The sequence below is a fragment of the Mytilus californianus genome, unplaced genomic scaffold (assembly GCF_021869535.1).
Source record: "Mytilus californianus isolate M0D057914Y unplaced genomic scaffold, xbMytCali1.0.p SCAF_1, whole genome shotgun sequence".
NCBI lineage: Eukaryota > Metazoa > Mollusca > Bivalvia > Mytilida > Mytilidae > Mytilus > Mytilus californianus.
In genome coordinates, this window is record NW_026262581.1 from 55,785,663 (window position 1) to 55,813,457 (window position 27,795).

Consider the following 27,795-nt stretch of genomic DNA (forward strand, 5'->3'; position numbering starts at 1 on the left):
GGTACCATAACCCCCAAAATCAATCCCAACCTTCCTTTTGTGGTATTGAACCTTATGGTAAAATTTCATAGAGATTCATTCACTTAAACTAAAGTTAGAGTGCGAAAACCAATGTGTCTTCGGACGACGCCAGACGACGACGACGACGCCATACCAATATACGACCGCAAAAATTTTTGCGGTCGTATAACAAAAATTCCTACAATCAAATTCAACTGAGTAACCACAGTTTCATATGGAGATTGAAAGAACTTATAATTACCAGGCATTCTTGAAAAAAACCCAAATCAAGTCAAATACCAATAAAATGCTTCGCTGGGCGCAGCTTGATACGACCGCAGAGGTCGAACCCTGAACAGTTGGGGCAAGTATGGACACAACATTCAAGCTTGATACAGCTCTGAATTTGGATTGTGATTAAATATTTGACACAGCATAGGTTTCTGACACAGAAAGAATGTGGTCTAAGAACTTCAATTTTTTTAATTTACCTATTATGGTCCAATGTCCAAAATCAAAATACATGGTTAGATTCAGCATATCAAAGAACCCCATATATTCAATTTTTGTTGAAATCAAACAAAGTTTAATTTTGGACCCCAACTTGGACAAACTTGAAAACTGGTCCCATAATCAAAAATCTAAACACATGTTTAGAATCAGCATATCAAAGTACCCGAAGAATTCAATTTTTGTTAAAATCAAACTAAGTTTAATTTTGGACCCTTTGGACCTTAATGTAGACAAATTTAAAAAACGGGACCCAAAATTAAAAATCTAAAAACACGGTTAGATTTGGCGTATCAAAGAACCCCAATAATTAAATTTTTGATGAAATCAAACATAGTTTAATTTTGGACCCTTTTGACCTCAATATGAACCAATTTGATAGCGGGCCCACAAATAAAAAATCTAAATACATGGTAAGATTCAGCATATCAAAGAACCCCATATATTCAATTTTTGTTGAAATCAAACAAAGTTTAATTTTGGACCCCAATTTGGACCAACTTGAAAACTGGGCCAAAAATCTAAAATCTAAATACATATTTAGATTCAGCATATCAAAGAACCCCATATATTCAATTTTTGTTGAAATCAAACAAAGTTTAATTTTGGACCCAACTTGGACCAACTTGAAAACTGGGCCCATAATCAAAAATCTAAACACATGTTTAGATTCAGCATATCAAAGAACCCCAAAAATTCAATTTTTGTTAAAATCAAACTAAGTTTAATTTTGGACCCTTTGGACCTTAATGTAGACCAATTTAAAAAACGGGACCCAAAATTAAAAATCTTATTACACGGTTAGATTTGGCATATCAAAGAACCCCAATAATTCAATTTTTGATGAAATCAAACAAAGTTAAATTTTGGACCCTTTGGACCTCAATGTGGACCAATTTAAAAACGGGGCCCAAAATCCAAAAACTTAATACACGGTTAGATTCAGCATATTAAAGAACCCCAAGAATTCAAGAATAAAACCCCATTGAAATTGATCAAGAAATAAGCAATTTATACGAAGTATCTTCTTTTGCACAATACTGTGCAATTGAATATTTCTTGCTATTGCGCAATACTGTACAATTGGCAATTTCTTGCTATTGCGCAATATTGTGCTATTGGATATTTCTTGCTATTGCGCAATACTGTGCAATTGAAGATTTCTTGCTATTGCGCAATACTGTGCAATTGAAGATTTCTTGCTATAGTGCAATACTGTGCAATTGAAAATTTCTTGCTATTGCACAATACTTATTATATAATAATTTACACATCCTGTTTGGTGTGTATCTCCTACCCTATCATTATTATTTGCTTTTAAATATAAATCAGAAATAACCAACTTAAAATGGAAAATTTTAAAAGAAAAAAAAAAGGAAAAAAAGAAAAAAAAAAAAAAAAAAATCCCCCCCCCCCAAAATTTTTTGAACCCCCTTATGATTCATCACCCCCAAACTCAATCCCAGCCTTCCCTTTGTGGTATGGTACCTTGCAGTACAATTTCAGAGAGATCCATACACTTGAACACAAGTTATTGTCTGGAAACTAGAAAAATGCTTATTTTTGGCCCCTTTTTGGCCCCCAATTCCTAAACGTTTCGGGCAATTACCCCCAAACTCAATTCCAGCTTTCCCTTTGTGATATGGAACCTTGTAGTACAATTTCAGAAATATCCAAACACTTACACACAACTTATTGTCATGAAACTAGAAAAATGCTTGTTTTTTGCCCCTTTTTTGGCCCCTAATTCCTAAAATTTTGAGGCAATTACCCCCAAAATCAATTACAGCCTTCCCTTTGTGATATGGAACCTTGTGGTACAATGTCAGAGAGATCCATACACTTACACACAAGTTGTTGTCTGAAAGTTACAAAAATGCTTATTTTTGGCCCCTTTTTGGCCCCTAATTCCTTAACTGTTGGTACCATAACCCCCAAAATCAATCCCAACCTTCCTTTCGTGGTATTGAACCTTATGGTGAAATTTCATGGAGATCCATTCACTTAAACTAAAGTTAGAGTGCGAAAACCAATGTGTCTTCGGACGACGCCGGACGACGCCGACGACGGCGACGACGACAACGACGACGACGACGACGACGATGCCAACGTCATACCAATATACGACCAAAAAATTAAAAATTTTTGCGGTCGTATAAAAACAAAGTTGCTTGTAAATGTATCATTTTCCATCCCTTGATATGCCTGCATGGCACAGGCACTTGTCTCAGAAAAATGAAACTAATTCTTGAATAGATCATTTGTTTGATGGTGCCTACCCATGCCTTCTAGGGTTGGGTAGGTAGGTAGGGATTTTATTTTTTTTGGCCAACAGCATAAGTTACAAGTTTTAAACAAGAAAGCGACATAAGAGCAGGGAAAAATATTTTTAAAAAAAATTGAAACAATTTATGTCCATTTTTTTACGGGTAGGCTGCTTTTTAGGTGGGTAGGTAGGCAACATCAAACAATTTAAATTTTATTTTTGTCCTGATGAAGGTTATTCATGAATTATCTTATTTTATGCATGGAACTTGTTATGTTTTTTCAATCAAAGTATAGGTATTTGCAGTACATATGGCCAAAATAAATCCATAAATTGAGTACTTTTGTAGTCTTCTCCAATTTGAACGTTTACGGTATATTTCAATTTTATTTATTTAAAAACATCCAACAATCATCCCAATACATTAAAGTCATAGTCTCCATCAGCATCATCACCAGTTCCCATAGTCAGAGATCCCATTAATGTATCTGATAATGTCTTTGATACTTTATCTGAAACAAATAAAAGTTTAACATATATTAATTATTACATTGATTAATTTATTGGTGTTAAACGCCATTTCAATGCAGTCAGTTTTTATTGGTGGAGGAAGCTGGAGTACCCGGAGAGAACCACAGAACTTCGGTAGAAAAACTGACAATCCTATTCAATTAAGATTGGATTCGAACGCACATGCCACGTGCGGGATTCAAAATCACAACCTCAGTGTTTATAGGCTAGTGATACAGCAGTTAAACTACTTAGACCACTCGGCCACTGAATCCCTTAATCATTACAAATAATAGATTGATATGGTGGTATCATTTTCATGTGTATTCTTTACAGGATCCTATGTACTACAGCTCTTCTGTATTTTTTCAAATGTAAAATGTACTTAATATAAAGAGCACATAACTGATAAAATATATACAATTAAAAGATATACATGTATAAAACTAGAAAAACAGCAAGCATAGCTTAGACATTAATACCCTATAAATGAGACAAAAACCATGTTCAGCTATTTGAGACCTTCAAAACTTATTTGAATAAGAAAGTAAAAAGGAGGTTCACAATGCGGATAGGTACTAATGATTCTCTAAAGGCTTTACACAATCCAGTCAGTCATATAGGGGGAGTTGTGAAACAAGATGCTTACTCACCTTTGAACATATTGTAAATTTCATAAATCATTTAGATTTTAAAATGAAATAGAAGTTGTACGATGCATTAAGACACTCAACAGTTGTGGATATTATGTCGGGACAAAAGGTAAAAGGCAAAACAAAAATTCATTTAAGGAATCTATATCAATCTTTAACAAGTACATTTTAAAATATGCATAATTAAAAATATGAAATAAAACAAATACGTGAATGCTAAAATGCACTCTAAAGTGAATGGTAATTTTTCCTTTGATCTTCAAGTGATTTAACTTCTGTTATTTTTAGAGGAGTGCATGAACTGGATGATTTTATAGTTATTGCACTCTCCAATAGTAATTTCCTCCATTTTATAAAGGTCTATCTCCATCAAATATTTGTTCCTAGACCTAACATGCAATTAACAACCAATGCAATCAATGAACCGATCTTTTTCCAGTTATTGGGAATGGAAGGATAGTATCAATTACCTTCATTATTGATATTAGAAAACTTTTCCTTTTTATCACAACATTAAACTTCTTTGAAACTACAGGTCCTTTTCAGCCCCGTTTGAAGGCAGATAAACATTGAATAAAATTTTGCATCTACCCCCCCCCCTTTTTTCCCCCTCAAGAATTTTCGGGGAGAAAAAACTACTATTCAATAACATATAAATTGCTATCGAGTCAAAATCCCACGGCAACAATTCATATACATGTACCTGTATCTGAAATACAAATCCAACAGACATCTGCTGCATGTGCTAATTTTCTGGAAATCAGATAGTATCACGCCACTATTTGATATATATATTTAATAGTACAGCAAAGTTTTATTGCTCAGCATTTAACCTTTGACATGTGACATAGCCCATTAATGTTACAAATCATATATATATAGCCACTCCTTACTCATTAACATATCTAATCCACTCAAAGTTACACTTTTCGTGAATTAAATACGTTAATTCATAAAAGGCATGCTATATATATAACATATTCCTCCAAGGATAACCCATGCAAGCATTTCAGCTTATTTCCAACAGGGTTCTTACAGTGTATATCGCTTAGATTAAAAAATTAAGGAATTAAGAGGAGGCATGGCATTAATTGAATTTTAAAGAAAAAAAAAAAAAGAAAAGACAAATGAATGGACACAACATTCACTCTACAACTATATAAGCAGGGCATATAATTACATCATTTGTACTTTTTATTTTAACCAAATCTTAAACTAAATCTTTCTTTTATCACACTTCCATGTTTAGTGACCAATTAAATCTGGGTAAAAACCCTAATTTGGCATATATATTAATAAGTTCACTTCATAAAGAAGATTTGAACTAAATTTCCAGTTGATGAGACCAAAGTATCCTTAACCAAAACTTGAATCAGATACAAGATTTACAGACAAAGTGACAGATGCACAGACCTGAAAACATAATGCCTCTATCACATAATGAATCCACAATTTTTACTTAAATGCATACCTGCTTTCTTCCTTTGTTTTCTCATCTTCTTATAATCATCTTTCCGTTTCTTATTCTGTTGTAATATTGTATCCAGACTATCATTTAAAAGTTCTTCTGATGTTTTTGACTTTTTAGATTTCTTTGATGTAGCAGACGTAACTGAAGCCTTTCTTGATCGTGTTGCTGCCATCTGAGTGACCTCTACTCTTTTTAACTGAAAATACAGGACATAAGACAGTTCTTAATAGCAGTAGTACATGGTGTACATTGGTTAAAAAAAAACTAAATAAAAGAGGTTTATAAAGCCATCATTGATACTAGGCTCATAAATAACTACCCCAAACATATTTTGTCTAGATAAAACATGGTGCTCAAAATCAAAACAGTTGAAAAACTAACGCAATTTAGAAATTAAGGTTGTATCAAATCTGACAGAGACAATTTTCTATCTTTGGGAAGAAAACCTTAGTGATTTATATGAAAGTTTTCTTTAAGTGATTTCCCAATATTTTCAAAACTGAACATGTGTAAAAAGAAAACCCAAATCTTTCTGTTTTGATTTGTATAAATATTGTCAAGTACTTCTGAACTGTTGTATTAGATAGGAAGACTTTGGGTTTTTCCTTGAATGTCAAAATCTTATCATGCCTAAATTTCATAAGAACAAGTTTGATTGAGAAACAATAAAACTTCCTGATACATTCAATAAATGAAACCTATCAGATTCTGCCTATCGGTGTTCTATAATTTAGATACACAAAAGTATTGAATACAGCAAAAGGTTAATTGGATGTTTTAAAAAGTAAGACATTACTATACAAAGTCTATTTAGGTTCAAATGGGCTGTTGGTTTTACATTTGCATAAGATTGATTTTTCATAATGACAAGTTACTACTATAGGGTATGTAACAACCATGACTACCAGTACCCATAAGGGTCTCGCAGGGTCAGGGGACATGGTAACCAAAACTTTTATGATTTATCATGGGGAACTTTGTATCAGCTAAAAAAATCTCCTAAACATTGCAAGTCTATTCTATTTCAGATCTAGAGCCAGCAGCTAGATTTAATAATCTAACTATCTACACGTTTGTATTTTGAAACAGTATTTTGTATTGCTTGCTTCCTAAGAAAAAGTTGACATAAAATTCCATTCAGAAGATAAAAGAATAGTCACCTCTTCTCCTTCTTCTTCTTCATCCTCCATCATTTCATCGGATTCTTCATCACCATCATCATTGTCCATTTCCTCATCATCTATTTTCTCATTAGCTTTCAATGCTGAATCAAGCTGTGAATCGTCCATGATTGCCTGGGCTGGACCTAATGACTCTACTAACATGTGCTTACTACTTTTACAATCCAAGCCTGTATATGTATGGTAGTACAAAGTGTTAATATATTGTAAATGCCATGTTGTGCAAAATATGTCACTCATATAAAACAAATTAAACAGTGAATCAAATAAGTAAGGTCTAAAAAATGGATCTATTTGAATGAGGAGCAGGAAATCTGAATTGCCACTATAACAAGCATTCAGTGAGTATTGCATGGCAATACATAGTCCCCTACCGGTTACAAATTCATTGTAATAGAACGAAATTCTAACTTGATCTATAACTTGTCATGGTGTAAACTACATAAAAATATCAAGTCAAAATCTTCAAGCATGACGAAAAAAACTGTTGAAAACTGATTATTTAAGTGAATTTTCTATGTCCAAAGACCATAACTCTGCACAAATTATCAGACTGGTTGATCTGTAACTTGTCATGGTAAAACTATATACTAATTATCAAATCAATATCTTCAAGAATGACAAACAAACCTACCACTAAATTCTTCAAACAATTTACCAAAGAAAAGGAAAAAATTCCAAAATGTAATTTTGTCTTTTAAAAAATGAGTTATTTCCCTTTGAACAGAAATCTACTAATTAATAAGTATTTCATCAAAAATTTAATTCTAGGGAAAGGGCTTTAACTGAACAAAGAGAAAGGCTTAAATCATGAAAATTGAACTTGACCTGTAACTTGTCATGATAAATCAATAAACCAAATATCAAATCAATATCTTCAAGCACAAAGAAAAAACTGATTTGCCTGACTGACAGATGGACAGACGGACCGACAGACAGACGGACGGAGTGCAAACCTAAAGTCCCCTTCGACCTCGTCGGTAGGGGACTAAAAAGAAGGTTTGTTTGATGAGGAGCAGGAAATCTGAATTGCCACTATAAAAAGAGGGTTTGTTTGATGAGGAGCTGGACATCTGAATTGCCAATATAAAAAGAGGGTTTGTTTGATGAGGAGCAGGAATTCTAAATTGCCACTGTAAAAAGAAGGTTTGTTTGATGAGGAGCAGGAAATCTAAATTACTACTATAAAAAGAGGGTTTGTTTGATGAGGAGCTGGACATCTGAATTGCCAATATAAAAAAGGGTTTGTTTGAAGAGGAGCAGGAATTCTAAATTGCCACTATAAAAAGAAGGTTTGTTTGATGAGGAGCAGGAAATCTAAATTGCTACTATAAAAAAAGGGTTTGTTTGATGAGCAGGAAATCTAAATTGCCACTATAAAAAGAGGGTTTGTTTGATGAGGAGTAGGACATCTGAATTGCTACTATAATAAAATGCTCCGCAGGGCACAGCTTGATACGATCGCAGAGGTCAGACCCTGAACAGTTCGGGCAAGTATGGACACAACATTCAAGCTTGATACAGCTCTGAATTTGGATTGTGATTAAATATTTGACACAGCATAGGTTTCTGACACAGAATGAATGTGGTCTAAGAACTTAAAAATTTTAAATTGGACATTCACCTATTATGGTCCAATATCCAAAATCTAAATACATGGTTAGATTCAGCATATCAAAGAACCCCAAGAATTCAATTTTTGATGAAATCAAACAAAGTTTAATTTTGGACCCTTTTGGCCTCAATGTGGACAAAGTTGATAACGGGGCCCAAAAATCAAAAATCTAAATACATGGTTAGATTCAGCATATCAAAGAACCCCATATATTCAATTTTTGTTGAAATCAAACAAAGTTTAATTTTGGACCCCGATTTGGACCAACTTGAAAACTGGGCCCATAATCAAAAAATCTAAATACATGTTTAGATTCAGCATATCAAAGAACCCCAATAATTCAATTTTTGATGAAATCAAACAAAGTTTAATTTTGGACCCTTTGGACCGCAATGTGGACCAATTTAAAAACGGGGCCCAAAATCCAAAAACTTTCAGATTCAGCATATCAAAGAACCCCATATATTCAATTTTTGTTGAAATCAAACAAAGTTTAATTTCGGACCCCGATTTGGACCAACTTGAAAACTGGGCCCATAATCAAAAAATCTAAATACACGGTTAGATTCGGCATATCAAAGAACCCCAATAATTCAATTTTTGATGAAATCAAACAAAGTTTAATTTTGGACCCTTTGGACCTCAATGTGGACCAATTTAAAAACGGGGCCCAAAATCCAAAAACTTAATACACGGTTAGATTCAGCATATTAAAGAACCCCATTGAAATTGGTCAACAAATAAGCAATTTATACGAAGTATCTTCTTTTGTGCAAATGAAGATTTCTTGCTATTGTGCAATACTGTGCAATTGAAAATTTCTTGCTATTGCACAATACTTATTATATAATAATTTACACATCCTGTTTGGTGTGTATCTCCTACCATATCATTATTATTTGCTTTTAAATATAAATAAGAAATAACCAACTTAAAATGGAAAATTTTAAAAGAAAAAAAAAAGGAAAAAAAGAAAAAAAAGAAAAAAAAAAAATCCCCCCCCAAATTTTTTGAACCCCCTTATGATTCATCACCCCCAAACTCAATCCCAGCCTTCCCTTTGTGGTATGGTACCTTGCAGTACAATTTCAGAGAGATCCATACACTTGAACACAAGTTATTGTCTGGAAACTAGAAAAATGTGTTTTTTGGCCCCCAATTCCTAAACGTTTCGGCAATTACCCCCTAACTCAATTCCAGCTTTCCCTTTGTGAAATGAACCCTTGTAGTACAATTTCAGAAAGATCCATACACTTTCACACAAGTTATTGTCATGAAACTAGAAAAATTCTTGTTTTTTGCCCCTTTTTTGGCCCCTAATTCCTAATATTTTGAGGCAATTACCCCCAAAATCAATCCCAGCATTCCCTTTGTGATATGGAACCTTGAGGTACAATGTCAGAGAGATCCATACACTAACACACAAGTTATGTCTGGAAGTTACAAAAATGCTTATTTTTGGCCCCTTTTTGGCCCCTAATTCCTTAACTGTTGGTACCATAACCCCCAAAATCAATCCCAACCTTCCTTTTGTGGTATTGAACCTTATGGTAAAATTTCATAGAGATCCATTCACTTAAACTAAAGTTAGAGTGCGAAAACCAATGTGTCTTCTGACGACGCCGACGCCAACGTCATACCAATATACGACCGCAAAAATTTTTGCGGTCGTATAAAAAGAGGGTTTGTTTGATGAGGAGCAGGAGATGTGAAATGTCACTATAAAAAGGGGGTTTGTTTCATGAGGAGTAGAAAATCTTAATAACCACTATAAAAAGAGGGTTTGTTTGATGAGCAGGAAATCTGAAATGCCATTATAAAAAGAGGATTTGTTTGATTAGGAGCAGGAAATCTGAAATGCTACTACAAAAAGAGGGTTTGTTGGATGAGGAGCAGGAAATCTGAATTGCCACTATAAAAAGAGGGTTTGCTTGATGAGGAGCAGGAAATCTGAAATGCCACTATAAAAAGAGGGTTTGTTTGTTGAGGAGCAGGAAATCTGAAATGCCACTATAAAAAGAGGGTTTGCTTGATGAGGGCAGAAGTTTTGCCTTGCAACACACAACCTTTAGACTCGTCAAAGAGTTGTTGAAAGGGTTCCATAATATTATTTTAAAGCAGGAGACTATCCCAACATGGAATATCATATTTAACATTCCTATTGTTGATTCACTTTTGGAAAAAGTTTTCCACAGAGATCAATTGAAACATACAAAATTCATTTTAACTGTAAGATATACCAAGTACAAAAAAATAAAGACAAAATGAAAACACAATCTGAAATTGACTTATTCAATCTGCTCATGTAAATATAATTACCTTGTAATGTTTTCTGTTCCACCTCTATAAGATCGTCTATACTGAATTCTTTCCCCATCTGTGTCACAAGGGATGCACTCACATGTGTTGGTAATGTATGTTGTTCAGGAGGGTGTGTGAAATATTTTATTTTCCCGCTGAAATATAATACATGTATTGTATGATACTTTATAGTATGATATGGATGCTCCTACTTTTTACCAGTTCTTATCTTTCAAAAGACCACTTAGAAAGGGTGGTATTTTATTCTGAAAATAGGAAATCTTATGGTTTCTACTTTGACATCAGCCAAAAGGTATGATTTTTTATAATCAAATTTTCATTGACCACTTCACATGGACTAGGGTTAATTTTGAATGACTTTATATTTTGTATGAACTTTTACATCTTATTAGATTACAACAGCTGGGACAAGCCATAGTAACAAAAATTATACATTGTAAATAAGAAATTACTATGTGCAATATTATTTTGATTTTTCAATGGCAAAAATATGATTTATTAATACAATTTTATCAATTTTTCTAACAAATAATGTTATGTTCTAGTGTAGATTTAAAAATGTGAGTTCTAATTGATATGATATTTAATCTGTAACATTTTTTCATAATAATAAACATTGCAAAAATTCTAAATACACAGTAAAAGAGTTAAAATTTTGATATTGCTTGACCTAAAATAACCAATGGTCTCTCTATTAAAATGTTTTGATACAAAAACCAAAAAAAAAAACCAAAAAATATTAAAAAAATAATTATACAAAAAAAAAAGAAACTGAACAGAAAACAAAACAATTCTTGGTTACACATAGGGTTATTTCAAATGCAGAAAATTTGCATTTCATATATTCAATACACTTCTAAATAATTCCAAACAGGAATAATTCCTCATTTATTCCTTATTCTTACCATGTCCAATCTTGTATAATAGATCTAGCAGCTTTGTTTTTATCTGGAATCCCTCCCTTCCTTAATCTACCCATCCTTCTTGCCAGCAGAGCTAAAAACTCGTCAATATCTTTATAATCCGGAATATTATAATGTAAAATCATCTGAAAATATCAAATTTTTCATTTTTACCTCAGAAATATAATCATTCAATACACACAATTTTTGTATTTATAACAGCTGTAAAAGTAAATAATGATAATATATTACATAACACTACGCCTTTTCATATAAATAACCATTTTGTGACTTAAAACAAAATAAAGTTTATTTAAGTCATATTTGAGTTCCTAATTATTAATTATCTAAAGTAAGGAAGGATAGAAATGCATGTAAAATTTCACTTTCTTCATACCTGCTGTTTAGAACATCTTTTCAATATTGCTTCAACAGGTGTGATGGGATCATCCAAGGTTTCAAGCTGAAAAAATAAAATGTACATAGCAAAGGGTAAAATCTAAATAATTTTTATTTCAATAGTATGTATGATTAATAGAACATTTTAAGAAAATGTCAATGAGATATCCTCTCAACAACATACATTAACCAAAACAATCAACTAAAATTCTAAATGAACAAATGCTCACAATGTATGGAAAGTTCTTCATCACTCTGAGACAAGTTGTTCATAATTTCAAAAGAGAAGACTGAATATGTAACACCAACACAAAATTCTCAATAAAAAACTAAGTGGCAGCAACTGACGTCCAATGACACTAGCAATTTAATAAAATACGTCAGATGACAGAAAAATCTTGGACTAATGAATGTTATTTTATTTTGTGAACAGCTACCCTATGCATTTTAATTTTTATGCATTTAAAACAATAGTACACTTCTTACCTTTACACAGTTTCTTAATATCACAGATGTATCAGATGTCCCTGTTGCCATGACAATTCCAGGGCTGTCTAGTAATTTGATGTGTTTATCTAAATGTACTTCTTGCATAGTTCTGAAATAAAATGAAGAAAAAATAAATATCAAACTAAATATTATATTGTCTTTCATTAGATTAGCTGTTTTTCTACAATTATTTGAGCAATATTGTTTCCATAATTTCTAATTAAACACAGTCAGAGCTCAGACATAAACAAGTTGTTTTTTGTTTTTGACTTATAGAAGTCAAAAAATGTATTTATTATAAAAATGTGTTTTCATTTTCAGCCTTATTTAAGTCAGAAAATGACAGACTTGTTTAGGTCTATTTATGTTTATGAAAATACTTAATTTTAATTGGTGGCCAAAGCGCACCACCTGTGACATTATAAACCTGTCTGAGAGTTAACAAGGACCTGAGCTATCCATATTTAATTATCTTATTGAACATTTTTACTTAACATAAGATTATTTTCCTCATTTTGTGTGGTTATAGGTGGTTGCATTGTAAAGTAAATAAACATTATCTCTGTTTTTTTTGGCTCTCATGCATATTTTTCTATAAAAGACAAAGCATTGTCTTTCAATGTTGTCATAATTTCATGTAGATGCATGACCTTTTTATAAATATGCATTGGTCTTGAAGATGACCAATTTTGGTAACTTATTGACTTGCAGGAGTCAATATTTGCAACTTTTTATTAATTGAGGTCAAATAATTCTTGCTCAACATTAATTGACTTATTGAAGTCATAATTTGTCTTAAATTAAAGGGAGACAAATCTTGAAACCTACAAATTTAGACCTCTATGAGTCAAAAGCAGATTTAGACTTATTTATGTCTGAGCTCTGACTGAAACAGATGGACAAAATAGACGGACAAAACATATCTTTTAAAGAGGAAATAAAAACTAAAATGCATACATTGTTGTGCTTAAAGCATACCCCATTTGTACTTCAAAGTTTCGTAAAAACTAGTAGCAGTCTGGCAGATCTGAAAGGAAAATACAATACCATTCATTACTGTTGAGCTGCTGACTAAATTTGAAGTAACTCTGTGCATATGTTTCTTAGAATTATTTGAGATGAACATTGATAAACAGCTTCTGTGAAATGTGATATGTAAGAAAAGTTTATATCAAAAGCATCTAGTAAGCTATTAAAAAATGATACCTTGTCATTCCTGGCATGGCTCCAACATTACAGGCTTTGGCACGTTTCAAGCTATTTATAATACTACTCTTACCAGTATTAGGGAATCCTGGAAAAAAATATATAAATTGTATTTCAAATAATCTATTTTTGGTAATTTAAAATATTTGTGTCTTTATCATTTCCTTTGGTTAATATGATTGCTAATTGTCAAGTTTAGTAACCATCTAATGCAGTAATAAAGACTTATTTCTCTTATTAATAAATTGCTTCGCCAAGCGCAGCTGGACACAACCGCAGAGGTCCAACCCTGAACAGTTGGGACAAAAATGGACGCAATATTCGTGCTTGATACAGGTCTGAATTTGGATTGTAATTCAATATTTTACACATAAAAGGTTTCTGATACAGAAGAACTGTAGTCAAAGAACTTAGAATTGGTTATATGATGGAATTTATATTCATTTTTTTTTTGCTTTTGTGCAATACACTATGCTGTTCCGTATTAACCCCAACAAAAAATTGACCCCCCACAATTTCTTTTTACCCCCCCCCCCCCCTTTTTTCCCCCAAAAAAATTCTTTCCCTCAAGATATGGTCATAATCTCAATTCAAATTTCCAATGGAGTTTGCAACCATAATTACCCATTTAAATTTACCATAGTGCTTACTTAATCTATTTTATAATAGAATTTAAAATATGGTGTCAAATCTTTCATATGGATTTTTTTGTAAAAAAAAAAAATATGCATTTCTTTAACATAATTTAAAAGCAGTGTAAGGGAAGTAATCAAAACGTTGTCTTTGGATTACCTCCCTTACACTGCTTTTAAATTGTCTTAATTGTTCATTAACCATTACTCTATACATAATTTAAAAGCAGTGTAAGGGAGGTATTTCAAATGATGTATTTGAATTACCTCCCTTACACTGCTTTAAATTATGTTTTGTACTAAGTATTTGTCCATTAACCAGGACACCCTTGTTTTTCCCCCTTTTTCGCCCCTAATTCCTAAACAGTTTGAGACATAACCCCCAAAGCAAATCCTAACCATCCCTTTGTGGTATGGAAACTTGTGGTATAATTTCAGAGAGATCCATACACCGTTCCACAAGTTATTGTCTGGAAACTAGAAAAATGCTTATTTTTGGCCCCTAATTCCTTAACTGTTGGTACCATAACCCTCAAAATCAATCCCAACCTTCCTTTTGTGGTATTGTACCGTATAGTAAAATTTCATAGAGATCCATTCACTTAAAATAAAGTTATTGTGCGAAAACCAATGTGTCTGCAGACGACGACACAACGTCATACCAATATGCGACAGCAAAATTTTTTTGCAGTGGTATAAAAATGACATCAGCCTAAGATTTCAACTGACCATAGAACACCATGCCCTACTAGGGACTGCCACATTTCTATGTTCAGTGAAACGTTAAATCTTGGTAAAACCCTAGCTTGCATTTACTTTAAGGATATCACACCATAATTATCTCAAGTTGATGTGTTCACAAGTTATTTATAACCCTTTTCAACCGAAACATTGACCTGATACAGAATGCAAGAACAAACAGACTGACAGACAGGAAAACATAATGCCCCTACTATGGTAAGAGGAGCATACAAATTCAAAACTATCATCAAAAGTCAGATTAGGAAAAATAAGACTATGCTTAGGTGATGAACAAACACGTGTAAAAAACTTTCAAATAAATATCTGAGAGTAAATATTGTGAATTTCATTATTATTTGTGGGATACCAAATTTGGTGGATTTTGTGAGTAAAGGTGAACCAAGAATTTGAATCTTCATCCAATTACAAATTTTCTATAGGCTTGTATATAGACTTTTGTCAAACTACGAAATCAATTAATCACGAAAATACAATTTTTCATAATCCACAAAAAAAAAATGAATCCACAGTGTTTTATGTTTTCATTAAAATTTGAGATATATCAAATTTAGTTCGTTGTCCGTTCATGAATATTCATGACATGTGACCATTTGTTTGCACTTAAAACCGTACTGTACGTTCATCTTTCTGACCATCGACTCTCGCTATAGCCTAAAGCAGACACGTTTATTCACAGATAATTTAATGTGCATTTGTATTTGTAAATATGATTACTATTGTTATTATGTTTGTATTTGATACATAACATATAGAATTAAAGGTTATAGCGAGAAGCACACCTACGTTAGATCTTTGTTCTTTGTTAAGGCCATAGAATATACTTACTTTGTATTCGGACGACGTAGTGAGGGAGAATATAAATTGCATGTATAATCCTCATTTCATTGGAAATTCCTCTACTTACCAACTACTCCAACACGTATAGCAGATTTGATATCTTTATTCCGGCAATAATTTCCCAGTAACTTCATCAACATGTCTGCTCCTAAGCAATGACTAGACTTCAAAAGATCATCACTTGCCATTTGTAAAGGAACTTTTGCTCTACTCTAAAATAAATAATAGTACTGTTTGTTTTCAAAAGAGTATGTATTTGTTTTTCATCAATTTTTTTGTAGCTTTAGTTTTATAGACTTTTAACGTGATATATGATATATTCTTATTTCCTGTTGTGAGTTCTGTTAGCTCACATTTATAATTTTCTATTATGTTTTTGGCATCTTCTAACTTTTGTTTAAAATGAATTGCTCATGCAGATAATTAGTGCATTTAGACAGAGCAATTATTAATGGCATACAGTTGCCAAGTATTAATGATCATGTGGTACTGCTACAAAAGAAAACTGAATGGCAGACTATGAACATTCACTTTATTCCAACGCAAGTTTACTAACAGATGATCATATCATTTCCAGTACTAATATTTTTCAATAAAAAAGAACATTAGCTTTTGCTAATTTTTCTATTTACTGTTGAAATAAAAAAATTATTTACATGATATCTGTTTCAATGAATTTTGAGTCTAAATTTTCTAATACATTCCCTTTCTCAGCTGAGTTATACGACTTACAAGATTTGTGTTCTGTGTTTGTGTAGAAGCCTTAAAAGCTAGTGTTGGGAACTCATTTCTCAAATGTTTCAACCATTCTTCAACATTTTCTCTTGGTACTAGATCTACAAACAAAATTTCAAATACTGTAAATCTAGAAATTTTGTATTTCATCATTATACATGGTGACAAGGATAAATACTGCATTAATTAGAAATAACATCATTTCCTGAAATCACAAAATTATTAATTTCACATTTTAAATAAGTCAAGCAAACCAACACCTTCTAGCAGTACAAACTGGTAGAGTAATCAGGATGGATACCGAAGTATGCTGCAGTTGTCTTAAAACCACAAAAATCCAACCTATAAAAAACAACATCACAGTTATGGCAGGAAATTCTCTTATTTACTGTGGTCAACATGTTTTGCCACTATTTTACATTTTGTTTATTGATCAACAATTACTAAAGGTATACAATCATTTTTGAATTAACAGTATTTATAGATACACACATTTGTGAATTAATGTGTTGTTGGGTGACTGGTTGAAAAATTCTCAACATTCAAGCTTATGGATTAGTTATTCTTTTATCCACATTGAATTTTAATATAATCAAAATTTAAAATACAAGGAACTGCCTCTTTTCCTACGCAATCTCACTTTCATCATGTTCATTTGATGCAACTTTGTTCTCAATGTCTTATTGTTTATATGTGACCAAAGGAGTGAAAGTAAACTGGTCAACAGCACCAAATTTCTGATCTGAGGTTAAATTTGCATTGTAATTTGCCAAACACAAAATATAAACATGACTTTGAGATATTGACCAAAAAAACACAAAAAATTACAATGCATTTTGGGTAACTATTAGTTTACTATGTAAGAGCAGGTGGAATTCGGTCAAAAGTGTCATTGTTTTGTGTCTTGGAATATCGTGTTTAATATCTTTTCTAATCCAATGCTATAAATATAATAAAAAATAAATTTTTCTTCAGTAAAAAAAACCCACCTCAAAACATACATCAAAAGGATAACAGTGCTAATTATCAAACTTGACAAACCTATTTTATTCAATATAAGGACTAAACGTTTATTTGTGCCACTTTCCAATATGGCTTCTTCCATTTGGGTACACCTGCTACCAAGAGGATCCCTTGCATCCAGAATTTCAAGAATTACATCTGCAGCATCTACAACCTTTAAAATAGGTTAATATTGAGAAATATGTAAATTATGCTCCAATATTCTGTCTATTTCAAACAATTTTTAACCTTTTACTCTGTATTTCATTATATTTCACTAAATGTTATATAATAAAGACAGCTTTATCTGTCGCCCCTCTGTCTGTATCACTCTGCTTGGCTCTTAATAAAATTGCATATCATGGCTTTGTGACGTCAAATACGTTGACCCGGCCTTAATAACTTTGACCCGGACATATCACCGACGTCATAATATATACCGGTAAACCGACGTTGATAAGTATGACCCGAACTTATCACGTCATCTTCCGGTTTGCTGGTGAAACAAAGAAAACACTTGTTTCTATCATGCAAAATGTGCAAATAGAACCTGATAAATTGATTATCTGGTTGTATGCATACTGATATTGTAAAATATCAGCTGCTCGACACAATATGAAGCCTTTTTGATCGCATTCGCTGTGCTCACATGACAAAAAGCTTCAAACTGTGACTCACAGCTGATATTTTACAGTATCAATATGCAGACAACCTAATAATTGGTACTTATACAAAACATATTACTGCTCTTGTAAATAAATGTTTTGGTTGAGTATTGAATAAATATTTTTTTTCACTATTTCATGAATAGAGCTCCCCATTTAAAAGTAAACTGAAAGTTTAATATCATGAATTTAATCCAGGGTTACTTCCTTTGTACTATGTACCCCTTATATAAAAACACGATCTATTATTTGCATCAGAATAATTAAGAATATAAATTATTTGCATCTGAATTAATTTGATTTTTAAGTGGAAAAAATATGAACAGATGATATACATGTAAATAGTAAAAATATATTCTAATACTTTTTATAGTAGACTTTGAATAAGAATTGCATGTTTGATCGATGTGTATTTTAGGTTTCAAAGTATGACCTAATCATAACCGATATCTTTTCTTTTAAAACCCATCAATCTAAATGTTCAGCTGAATTCATTTAACATTAAAACATCTGTAACATGTTTAACCCCACCACATTCTGTATGTGCCTGTCCAAAGCCAGGAGCCTGTAATTCAGTGGTTGTCATTTGTTGCTGTATATCATATTTGTTTTTTCTTTTATTGTTTGAATTGTTAAACATGTGTCATTTTGGGGCTACTTATAGCTTACTATGAGGTAAGGGTTTTGCTCAGTGTTGAAGGATGTACGGAGACTTATATCATATATATAAGTATATATGTATATCATATTTGTTTTTCGTATATTATTTTATACATAAATCAGGCGGTTAATTTTTTCTTGGTTGAATTGTTTTAAATTTGTCATTTCGGGGCCTTTATAATGACTATGTGGTATGGGTTTTGCTCATTGTTAAAGACCGTACGTTGACCTATAGCTTTTAACTTCTATGTCATTTGGTCTCTGGTGGAGAGTTGTCTCATTGGCAATCATACCATATCTTCTTATTTTTATATTATAACAGATATATCATAAGACATTTTCAGTTTCTAACAAACAATTTGTCAAACCTTTTTAAATTCTTTATAGAATGTCTTCAGGGAATTTTCTACAGCACCATTACTAGTATGTGACTCTCCTGAGGACTTCTTTTCTTGCTATAAAATAAAATTATGCATAAAAGTAAGTAGAACCTTTTTATCACTTTTCTTATTTTGTACAAAAAAGATTTTTAAAGTATGCCATGACACAGAACTTCATGAAACCAAGAATTATAACTGTTAAAACCTTAAAACTTGTGATAAAAAAAATCAAACATCTTTCCCATTTGTTATCATTGATGAAGTGAGCCAAGACTAGTCCAATTTTACTCTTTGAATTGATTTCTCCTTTGAAAAGTCCTACTTTAATAAAAATCGTCATGAAATAAAGAATGATTATTCTTGGAATCTGAATAGATAAATGAATACTTCCTGATGACAACATAAATCACTTTTCAGATAGCTTAATGGTTAATTCCTGCAGCTTTTACAATGCAAACTTTTTGTGTGAATTTTAATATTTTTCTCTCTCAAATATCTACTTTTTTTTATTTGTTTCACAAAAAATTTTCATTTCATTACCTTTCTTTCAAATTCAGCTGTTTTTTTCTGAGCATCTTTTACCATTCCATCTAAATTTCTTTTCTTCATTTTCAACTTTTCTCTATCCTTTTTTCTCTTTTCCTTTAGTTTTTCTCTTTCTTCTTCTGCCTACAGATATTAAAAAAAAACACAATTTATGTTGCACTTGCATTTTTTCTTTCTACTCAAAAGTGGTTTCTATCAGCTCAAAAAAAATTCTATACCAGATTAATTTGATAATCCCATCTGTGACAAATAAACACTTTGAAGAAGTAAAGGTTGATGGCAAAAATTGCTAAAAAATATCAAAACATTCTTTATTTAGTGATTAATTTTTCATTTAGGGCTTTTCCAGAACAAAAAATTAATGGAAGACTGGAAGTTACTTTATAAAACAATACATTTTGTTTAGGAGCAATTGAGTTCAGAACAATTTTCATAATATAATATATATAATACACTTTGAATTTTTATATAAAATTGTTTGGGTGGTAGGTCTTGGAAATAAATGTCTTCCAATCCCACCAATAATTTTTTTCTTAGATTAGCCCTTTTGCATATTACAGATCATCAAGAAAATCTTAATGAGGTTAGTCTTAACACCATCATGATGCTGACTGGTGTGAAATAAGACATCATATATACATTTGCATATTTTTCCTTTCAAAGTCTTTACTCTTTCAACTGGAGGGAGTAAATTTTCCTTTAGAAAAAAAATGGTCTGAAAATTCTGATTATGATTGTTTGAAAAGTTACGCTTCTCTATACTCATGTCTGCTCCAAACATTCACATTAATTTTATGACAGCATCACAATTTATTTTACCTTCTATACATGTCTAGGAGTATCATTGGTTAAAAGTGACCGTGTGGAGATCTTGTATACTTCATATGGGGTTAGTAGGGGTGGTTTATTTTGATATACGGTTAGTGGTGGCGTTACGTCCCTTTATAAAAACAACATAGCGTCAAGGAAAAATCTGAAACGTTTCACCTGGACAACAGATGAAGAAATTGATGATGAACGATTGAAATATATTCAGAAAAATCATTAGAAGCTAACAAGTTGTTTACTGTTGACATTTGTTTTTGTATGAACCAATGGAAGTAGGTTCTTTATATTGAAGACTTGATCACCTTGACAGGCCATTAGTCGAAATGTCACATGTTAAGATAGTCGGTAAGATAAATTTATTTAACGTCATGTGTTTTTTACAAAGGGACGTAACACTGCTACTAACCCAATATTAAAATAAAACACACCCACTAACCCAATATACAATGATATTCCTAGAAATGTATAGGAGGCAAGATAAAATTTTATATACAATAAATACATTGTATTTACCCTTCTTTTTCTTTCTTCAGCTTCACGCAAAATCTCTTCTTTGAATGGTAAACTGTTTGGTATTCCAGGATCTTTCTTCTTTTCTAAAATAAATGAATGTGGTTAATTACAATCTGATCTAGGCTGTACAGTGACCTAAAACTGCTTACAGAGTTCGCGAAAATGGTCGGTCCTGTTGGTCAAAATGAGGCTCGGACCAGTATTTTGAAGGCTAGTGCCGGTCCCGATGACCGATGTAAAAATGGCCGTTGTAGTGCATATTTCGGCACTTTTTTACATCGGTTATTAGATGTACCGCAATTGTTTCCAATAAGTGTTTACATCGGTTATCAGATGTACCCGCTGCCAATTTCCGGTACTGGTTTAAGGATTTATATAACAAACCAAAGCGGCGATCTACACGTGGCCTACTAAATTTGTTCATAGAGCCATCCCTGGCAAACAATTGGCGATTGAACCCTACAATGGAGCAAACAAATACTGTAACAGCCGAGAAAGTGATACAGATGATGAAATGGATAGTGAAGATGACTTTAAATAAGAACAATCAGAAGACCTGAACTGGTCCTTCATTGTTAATTTGCCTGTGGGTGTGAAGAATAAAACTAATATTAATAAAGTTATTTTTCGATAAAATATTTTATAAATTTTATTTCAGGATAAAATTGACAGATTTTGTAGGACTGGCTAAAATTTTGTAGGACTGACAAATAATCATGCTTTGTCGGTCCCATGACTGACGGGTCAAAATAAGTTTTCGCAAACTCTGTGCTTATATCCACATCATTTGAACTCTTGTGGATAGTTGTCTCATTGGCAATCATACCACATCTCCTTATTCTTATATCTAATGAGATTAATATTTTGTATTTAATTAACTGATGGAGATAGAATAGAAAAATGCGAATCAAATACAATAATCTGAAAAATATCGTTTTGATTTCAGATGAACACACGATCAGAGACAGTACAGACTAGCCCTGAGAAATCTCAATATAGTCCTTCTTCAAAACCCATGGAAAAGTTAATAATCTAATCACTTAACAGTGGTTTAGTGCATGGCTATATTTTGAAGAGTTAAGAGAGAAGACAGCCTTGTTGAATTTGTTCCGTCTTAAATTAACAATTGCTGACTTGTTCGTGAATCATGTGTACAGAATCTGTAATTTTGATAGTTGAGATAACAAATAAACTAAATTTTACACTTTTTTATGAAATAGCTTTTGTTTTTAATTACAGACAGCAACAATTTCTATAGGTAACCTTTTGTTTTAATCGCCAACAAATGGTTTCTACACTATTAAAAATATTTAACTTTAATTGAGGTTAGTCAGTAAATTCTGTTGAATTTTTGGCTTTAGTAAAAAACATACATTTCTGAATTTACTGTGTATATATATAGTTTGAAAACATGTAAATTAATTATTAACAAATAATTCATATTTCCTCATTTAGATATTTTCATTTCCTTTTGTTAATCCTTACTATTGGTTGGATTTTTCCTTTTTTCTTTCTTTTCTTTCTTATGGTGTTGACTGATCTGAAATAAGACATCATATATATATTTAAATTATTCTCATTTATTAACATGCACTGCAGATGTACATTTCAGTTTGTACACATGGTAGTACAGTGACTGCTACCATTTATAAACATGTACATTTTGTACATGTACTACCACTGTCCTTTTTCATTGGGAAAACATAACAACTTTTTTGGAAAACATACGAAATTTTATAAATGTAACAAATATACAAGAAAGCAGTGTTTAATACTCTGTAACACAGTTCCTACATTGCACTTTGTCCTAAAGTGAAGGAATAAGACAAAACATATACTAGAGTTCAGGGTTTCACTAAGGTTTTTACCTGATGAATTCAGAGACCCATCACTGTTGCCACCCTCCCCTCCCCCCCCCCCCATTGAAATTTTTTTGAAAAATTTGATGCAAAATCCTGCATTCTGAGAGCTTTGAGAGTCATGTTTTGAAGATACCAAATATATAAATTCAATTGGATTAGTAATATTGAACACAATACATGTATATGTGTTCTTCATAAATTTTATTAATTCATTCTCTTGTAAATTCAAAGATACAACCATGGTCTGTCCTTGGTCCAAACATCGAGAAATTTACGTTCTCTGACCTCTTGATAGTAATTGCGTTTTGAAATATGTCTGGCATCACAATACATGTAACTAATTGAAAACTTTTGAACAGTTAAAATTAATTATTCAAACTTTTAATAATAATTCAGTAAAACAACAATGACTTGATTTTGCCCACATGAAGAGTCCTATGGCATATAAACCTGCAGTGTACGTATTGGTCTCCCTTAGCTTCTTGGATGAATCAAGACACTTCCAAATTTCAGCATATTCCTGCCTTAAACGCTGACAAAGCTTCTTCTGCTTGTCTTTTTCATTTCCCCCTTCATTGTTCCATCCATGATACTTTCATTTCAGGATCGTGCCGTGTGTCAAACTTGAAAGTCACGATCACCAGAGTGTTTGTAAGACATACTTTTATAATCATTATCAAGTGCTTAAAGACAAAGACTCTATTTTGTTTTTGGATAACTTTCTTTGGATTCAAAATTACATACTGCCGTATTTTTTACTGTAACATCTTTGAAAGCGTAGAAATGACCTATTTGGGTGTCTAGCATAATTTGAGTGCCAAAAATCGTACAAACTATGCTAAAATCGTAGTGGTAAACAGGTTTGCAAACTTCAGTGGTAGTACATAGTATCTCTGATATTTTTGAGAAAATTTTAGTCTAAGAATTCCAGGTAGATATAATTGCCTTTTAACAGGCAGTAAAATGAAGTCAAGAAAATCGCTGTACTGCATTTTGCAGTTGATGGATCTCGAATTTGAAGTTTCAGTCTTTGCATGTTACAAATCAATGGCATACATTTGTTTATACATGTGTACTACACATGCTATATTTGAACATTTCATTTCAATTATTATTCTGATACTAATATTTTGAATCTGCACCATGTGTAAATGAGGTGAAGGAACCTGGTGGATATTGCCCTACTTCAATACAAAAAGAATCTGAAATAATCACACAGCATTCCAACCATAACATTGCTTACTTTCTTTAAAATCTTATATCTATGTTTTGCAGACTGTCTTTTGCTACTCTTCCTGTCTGAAAATAATAAAGATAATAACATGACCATAGGCCCATCAATGTTTTTAATTGACTGGAACCCCTACATGTACCTGCCCCTTTTTACCCCAACAACTTAACTGTGAGTCAAACTAGACTTGTCATTACTTAAAATATTTTGTTGTGGGAAACATTGACACCATTATTTATTTCTACAATGTAACTTATCATGAAACAAAATAAATTCTGATATAATTACTAACTACTAGGGTGTGTTAAATGACCTTGACTACCCATGAAGGTCTCACATGGTCGGTGTTATAATAATATAAGGATGTTCAAATTCCAAAAGTTCAAACAAAAAAGTATGAACAGCACATTGAACTCTAAAAGATTTGTGTCTTACTTTTGATTCTACAGAAATCAGAAAATTGAACCAGAAGAAAGTTGGCCCTGTAATTTACCTCTGAAGCTAATATTATGGTTTAAGGTAAGCTATTTTCAAAATTTTAACGGATTCTGAAAGGCTGATACATGTATGTCTTCTATTTAATTTTTAACTTCTTCAGGTGTACAGAATGGTGATGTAGGTGAAAAAGGCACCAGTTCAATGTGAGGTAGTTGGCAAAAATTTTCCCAAATAGACTTGATAGGGCTTGATGAGGGATTCTGAGACGGCCAAATCAGAAATTGCACGGAACTCAGAATCCCAAAAGGGATTATCATGAAACATAATAATTGCACAAAAAAGCAGATCTGTGCATTCAGTGATTAAAAGTGGCAAAATAATACAGTAGACAGAAATCAGTCATCTTGACAAAATTTGTGTAAAATTTTGAAGTTTTTAATAATAAGATAAATTAGTTTTCCTACCTACCTACCCAAACCTAAAATGATGGGTTGGAGAAGGGCAAACAAACATATTTTTAATTTTGGCCTGGACTTATGACAATAGAGGGTCAATGGACATCACACAACAATAGGTGATTTAAGCAGTATAACTGAGAGGACCATATAAAAGAAATTCAGTAGTTTGTTTATTTCACCATCTTCTGCAAGATTGAATAAATGAATCTCAGAATCCCCCAAAAAATTGAATTTTCTGAAACACAAAATTCATTTAACTTTTTTCTATCTAGGTTTTGACATCTTGCCATGCCATAATTTCTAAACAGATGCACAGGTTTGTCTGCACTCGGAGTAAATTTTGTGACATAGACACAGCCATTTTAGCACAATAAAGGTAGAGTAAAGCAGTTGTCCATGGAAGATATTCCCAAATTAAGTTAAACTTGATATTCTGGACAAATCCTAGTATTATATTAAGAAAGAATGAACCAATTTCAAAGCACAATAGTTTTTCACTTACTAAGCTGTTTCTTGCTCATGTTTTCATATGAATTTCAACAAAAATATCGTGCACGTGTTGACAAAATCAAAACAGGAAATCAATAATTGTTAATATTATTAGAGTCGGTACCGTTTTTTCAAATCCGGAAATTTAGCTAGACAGGTAATTTTATTGAATTGATAAAATCATTAACTAATACCATAGACATAGAGGTGTCTTCTTCCATCTTTGATTTTGAAATAGCAGATAACAATCGGTCTAGATCTTTAATAAAATGTGCAAATTTCGAGAGTAGTATGTAACTCTTGTGTAAGAATTTTCGTGTATATATAGAAAACTATTTGTTTTATCATAGTTTATGGCTGTATTTTACAAAAAACAGGATATTTTTGTTTGATTCATTTTTTTCAACTTAGCCACATAAGGGGAGATAACTCAGATAAAGTAACTTTTATAATAGAATGTGTTGTGAATTTACCTATTTTATTATGTAGCAAGTAAACAAGTCTGGTGACCCCATTTTTTTTTCTTTTCTTATCTGAAAGCATATTATTAGAGCTATCTTCTCATATTTTAAATCTAAGGTGTGGTCTTCTTTGTTGTCACACAAAATTGGGTTTTCCATGCATAATCTATACAAAATCTAACAATTTTGCACAACCTGTAGCGTAAAAAAAAGCCCGGTGATCCATACTTTTTACTATATTTTTGACAAAAGCATAAAGATATAAACTACATTTTAATCAGGTTTTATCCACAATTTTCTACATAAGGAAATGCCTGTACCAAGTCATGAATATGACTGTTGTTTTCCATTCGTTTGATGTTTTTGAGCTTTTAATTATGCCATTTGATAAGGGACTTTCCGTTTTGAACTTTCCTTGGAGTTCGGTATCTTTGTTATTTTAATTTTTGACAAATTATTAAAAAATTCGATGGATTTTAATTTAAACCCACCCCATCTACATTAAACATGTCGAAATTGACGCATTTGACCTAAAATGCCAATTTCACTTTTTTGTTCAAATATCTATGATCAACCGCTTTACGCAAAAAGATATTTTACACACATTGACATCTTTGTAAAATACATTTTGTATCAAAATATCTTTCAGGTTGGTTAAAAATGTTTCTCATATTTAAATATAAATGACAAGATCTCAAAATGAGGTTAATTTGGCACTTTTTGCTGTTATATACTAAATGTAACTTGAAGTTTGAAGTATTAATCTATTTGCCATTTTTTAAAACAAAATTCAAAAACATAAATACTGATGTCCGACGGACCAATGTCTTACTGGGACATAAATGAAATTAAGAATGGAAACGGGGAATGTGTCATAGAGACAGCAACCCGACCAAAGAGCAGAAAACGGCCGGCCCAAGGCCACCAATGAGTCTTCAACACAGCGAGAAAATCCCGCACCCGGAGGCAGGCTTCAGCTGGCCCCTAAATAAAAATGTGTACTAGTCCAGAGAAAATGGACGTCACACTAAACTCCGAAACATATAGATGAACTAAAATAAAAAAAAACATACTAGACTAGCAAAGGCCAGAGGTTCTTGACTTCGGACAGGCGCAAAAATGCGGCGGGGTTAAACATGTTTTGTGAGATCTCAACCCTCCCCTATACCTCTAGCCAATGTAGAATAAACAAACACATAGCAATACGCATAGTAAAACTCAGTTTAAAGGAAGTCCGAGTACGATGTTAGAATAATTAACAGAAGAAACTAAGCAAAATGACAATGATAGCATAAATCAACAAAGGACTACTAGCAGATACTGACATGCCAGCTCCAGACCTCAATTAAACTGATTGAAAGATTATGTCTTTATCATATGAAAATCAAGCACTATCCCTCCCGTTAGGGGTTTAGTAAGTATATTGACAGTATTCTATTGCCATGGTCTTATGAACATCTGAAGGATGTTATTTGGTAGATTTATAATACTTTTTGATTTTTGAAAATCAAGGGGTAAAAAAAAGTGGCTTTATCATACCTTCTCATTTGGTTTATCATTTTTATGAAACAGTCATCATACTTAGAAAACCCATTTTTACGTGGAAAATATCAAACGTGAATGGTTTCATGCTTACAATCTAAAACAATCCCTGATTTATAACACACGTTTTAGTTATATTCCTGATATGACAAACCCTTTAACCTACTAGTAGTTTTTTTAAATGTATTATATTTCATTCTGTCATGATACTGTACTTAAACATATTTAAG

The 27,795-nt window shown here is 32.1% G+C and overlaps 1 protein-coding gene across 1 annotated transcript; it reads right to left on the bottom strand.

The window, feature by feature from the left end:
• Positions 1-3,149: 3,149 nt before the first annotated feature.
• LOC127721748 (guanine nucleotide-binding protein-like 3 homolog) lies at positions 3,150-25,669 on the bottom strand. Its single transcript, XM_052228553.1, has 17 exons — positions 25,576-25,669; positions 24,190-24,245; positions 22,570-22,624; positions 21,085-21,167; positions 19,738-19,866; positions 19,186-19,272; positions 17,532-17,667; positions 16,488-16,591; positions 15,823-15,967; positions 13,525-13,612; positions 12,316-12,427; positions 11,828-11,893; positions 11,434-11,576; positions 10,526-10,662; positions 6,571-6,761; positions 5,411-5,606; positions 3,150-3,288 (listed from the first exon to the last, which is right to left on the bottom strand). The coding sequence occupies exons 1-17, from the start codon at positions 25,592-25,594 to the stop codon at positions 3,188-3,190; spliced, it is 1,848 nt and encodes a 615-aa protein (XP_052084513.1). The 5' UTR covers positions 25,595-25,669; the 3' UTR covers positions 3,150-3,187.
• Between the last annotated feature and the right edge of the window lie 2,126 nt (positions 25,670-27,795).

What these genes read in the sequence shown, in the direction of transcription:
- LOC127721748 (XM_052228553.1), bottom strand. An exon ending in CTGAAGAAAGAAAAAGAAGG is followed by an intron (nt 19,867 to 21,084) that starts GTAAATACAATG and finishes TAATATCTGTAG; the next exon opens with GCAGAAGAAGAAAGAGAAAA. An exon ending in AAAGATGTTCTAAACAGCAG is followed by an intron (nt 11,577 to 11,827) that starts GTATGAAGAAAG and finishes TGATATTTTCAG; the next exon opens with ATGATTTTACATTATAATAT.